General features: G+C 53.2%; 1 protein-coding gene across 2 annotated transcripts in view; it reads right to left on the bottom strand.

Moving 5' to 3' along the window:
• Positions 1-1,634, bottom strand: part of slit1b (slit homolog 1b (Drosophila)) — a 32,624-nt gene extending 30,990 nt beyond the window's left edge. The window contains exons 1-3 of one of the 2 annotated variants that reach the window (XM_084685465.1): positions 1,336-1,634; positions 860-1,102; positions 335-719 (exon numbers count right to left, since the gene is read on the bottom strand). In XM_084685465.1, coding sequence (XP_084541591.1) covers positions 335-573 — 239 coding nt within the window. In that variant the 5' untranslated portion in view covers positions 574-719; positions 860-1,102; positions 1,336-1,634. Of the gene's footprint in view, positions 1-334; positions 1,103-1,335 lie in introns of both variants that reach the window. The other variant, XM_084685464.1, reaches the window with a different exon arrangement.
• Between the last annotated feature and the right edge of the window lie 866 nt (positions 1,635-2,500).

Raw genomic sequence — 2,500 nt, 5'->3', positions numbered from 1 at the left:
TACAGTGCTAATGTAGCAGGCCAGATCTGTGTGTGTGTGCGTGTGTGTGCGTGTGTGTGTGTGTGTGTGTGTGTGTGATGTAGTTAACCAGGGCAGGCATGGAGAGAGTTAGCGCCAGAGAGAGCTAGCGTGAGAGAGGGAAGCACAAGCAGACAGTGAGATGGAATCCCCTACAGGAACACACACACACACACACACACAGGCAATGAGTCACACTGACAGTTACATACACCACGGCAAGCTCACAAACTAAAGATGCTCTCTCTCTCTCTCTCTCTCTCTCTCTCTCTCACACACACACACACACACACACACTCACACACATCCTACTCACAGTCTCTCGGTGGTCCGGGGGATGTTCTTGGGTACGCTCTGCACTCCCAGGCCGTGGCAGTCCACCGTGGTGCCCACACAGGTGCACAGAGACGGGCAGCCCTCAGCCTCCCCGGCCCCCACAGTCAGGACCCCGAACACCAGCGCCCACAGCCCAGCCCAGGGCACCCCGACCTGGGGCAGCCCTGCCCGGCGGCCCCCTGGCCCAGTTCTGGAGGGTCCTCTCCCAACCGTGTCCATCCTGTTCTCCAGTCTCGTTCAGGAGCTCCAGGGGTCCAGCTAGACGTTCCTCTTGGATCCCACTCAGGGAGCCTGGAGCTTGGGTTAGCAGTGAGCTCGTTGACACCCCCCTCTGTCAGCCACAACCGAACGGCCAAGCTGAGGAGCTGGGCGGAGGGGAGGGAGGGGAAGGGGGTGTGGGGGGGAGAGCTGAAAATCACCTGAGAAATGCTGAAACCGAGAAGAGGCAGAGAGAGGAGTGAGGGTGTAGAGGTTTGTCTGAAGAGCTGTCCGGTCCGACAAATACCTGATCTCTTCTTGGCTCTTCAAAAACACACACAAAGAATATCCTCCTTGTCTTGTTGTTGTTTTAATCGTCCCTTCTTCCAAGATACTTCCTTTTTCTTCTTCTTCTTCTTCCTCTCTCTCTCTGTCTTCTTCTCTGGTAAGTGTGTGTCTCTCTCTCTCTCTCTGTGATTCTATCCCTCTCTCCTGTCCTCTGTTCAGCTGGGATGTGCAGTGGTCCTCTCTCAGACAGGCATTGTGCTCACTGCATGTAGAGAGAACAGTAAACCACCAGGAAAAAAGAAAATGAGACTGCCTCTCTCTGCCTCCCTCTCTCTCTCTCTCTCTCTCTCTCTCTCCCCCTCTCTCTCTCAGCAATCATCCATCAAAAGCTTTTACAAATAACAGCCCAGAGACTCCTCCCACACAATACCAAGTCCCCCCCCTCTCACCACACACACACACACACACACCTCCCAGAACCCTGTGTGAACTCACGGTGCATCCCCCGGTGACAGCAGAGCCGTGGCAGGCAGCAGCAGTGGTGCTGGTGGTGTGAAACCACCTCCAGGGTCAGTCGCTGGGTCTGCCTATGTGAGCTGCCTGCCTTTGGTGCCTCTCCCCTAGGGTAGAAAAGAGGCTGGGGTGGCCCCCAGGCTGGGTGGGAAAGAGGAGGGGGTCTTCTATTTTTCTCTCAGTCCTTTATCTCTCTTTTTCCAAGGCAGAATGGCAGCTGAAATAGTTAGTTTAAATCTGTTCAATTATAGTGTATTTTGACGGGTTCCGTTAATGCAGACGCTTCCATTCAGGTCAGAAAGTGGCAGTTGGTGGAAGGCGGGAAGGTGATTCTGGGTTCACGAGAAGGCTTTTGAAATTCAAATGAGGAACACGATTGTAATCGAGAGCGCTGTTGAAATTGCTCAAATTCTTCATTACAAAACAAAATGTAAGCAAGTAATAAATATCTAAAAGCTAGTGCGTACCTTCAATCACAAACACATACGGAACTTGATCTAATAACTTGGCCACAGGGAAAACCGGACCGGGTCCATTGTGCTCGGTGAATGAAATGATTCATTCCGCAATAACCCACAACAAAGAGCGGGTCTGAATGTTTTCATGTCCGGGAGGGACCCCAGTCTTCCAGTCCATCATAATAGCTTTGTGAGGGCGCGCGACGCCGGGGAACTTATCAGCGGCGCGTCTAAATTGATCGTGCGCTAGATAGAAGGGAGGGCGGGGGGTGATTGAACAGATGCGACGCCGAGAGCGCACGGTAGAGCGCGCTCAGAGACAGCACATCAAGGCGGTTCCTTCGTTTTCCGCTCCGCTGCAGACGACAAGAGTTTCTTTTGACGCTGACTCGAAGTGACAGGATGGAATTGAAAACACCCGCTCCGTTTCTGCGGTGTGAGCAATCACAAAAGCTACGCTATCAGTGGCAGCGCGAGCGCGCCTGCGGGAGAAGCACGCGGCGGGGTGTCTGTGTTCTGGGGGGGGTCGAATTATCTAGTGTAGATTATACAGTGTACTGAGTGTAGCCTAGTTTGAGAGATCGCTTATTATCGTTATGCTACACGTGTTGGTGATTAATCGGCTTACTGGTGGTTTGTGGACCCCCCCCCCCCCCCCTCCACCCCACCCAACCATGACAATATCAGCT

Source organism: Hypomesus nipponensis, chromosome 21 (assembly GCF_054491055.1).
Source record: "Hypomesus nipponensis isolate SF chromosome 21, ASM5449105v1, whole genome shotgun sequence".
Taxonomy (NCBI): domain Eukaryota; kingdom Metazoa; phylum Chordata; class Actinopteri; order Osmeriformes; family Osmeridae; genus Hypomesus; species Hypomesus nipponensis.
This window is presented reverse-complemented; position numbering and strand designations above follow the sequence as displayed.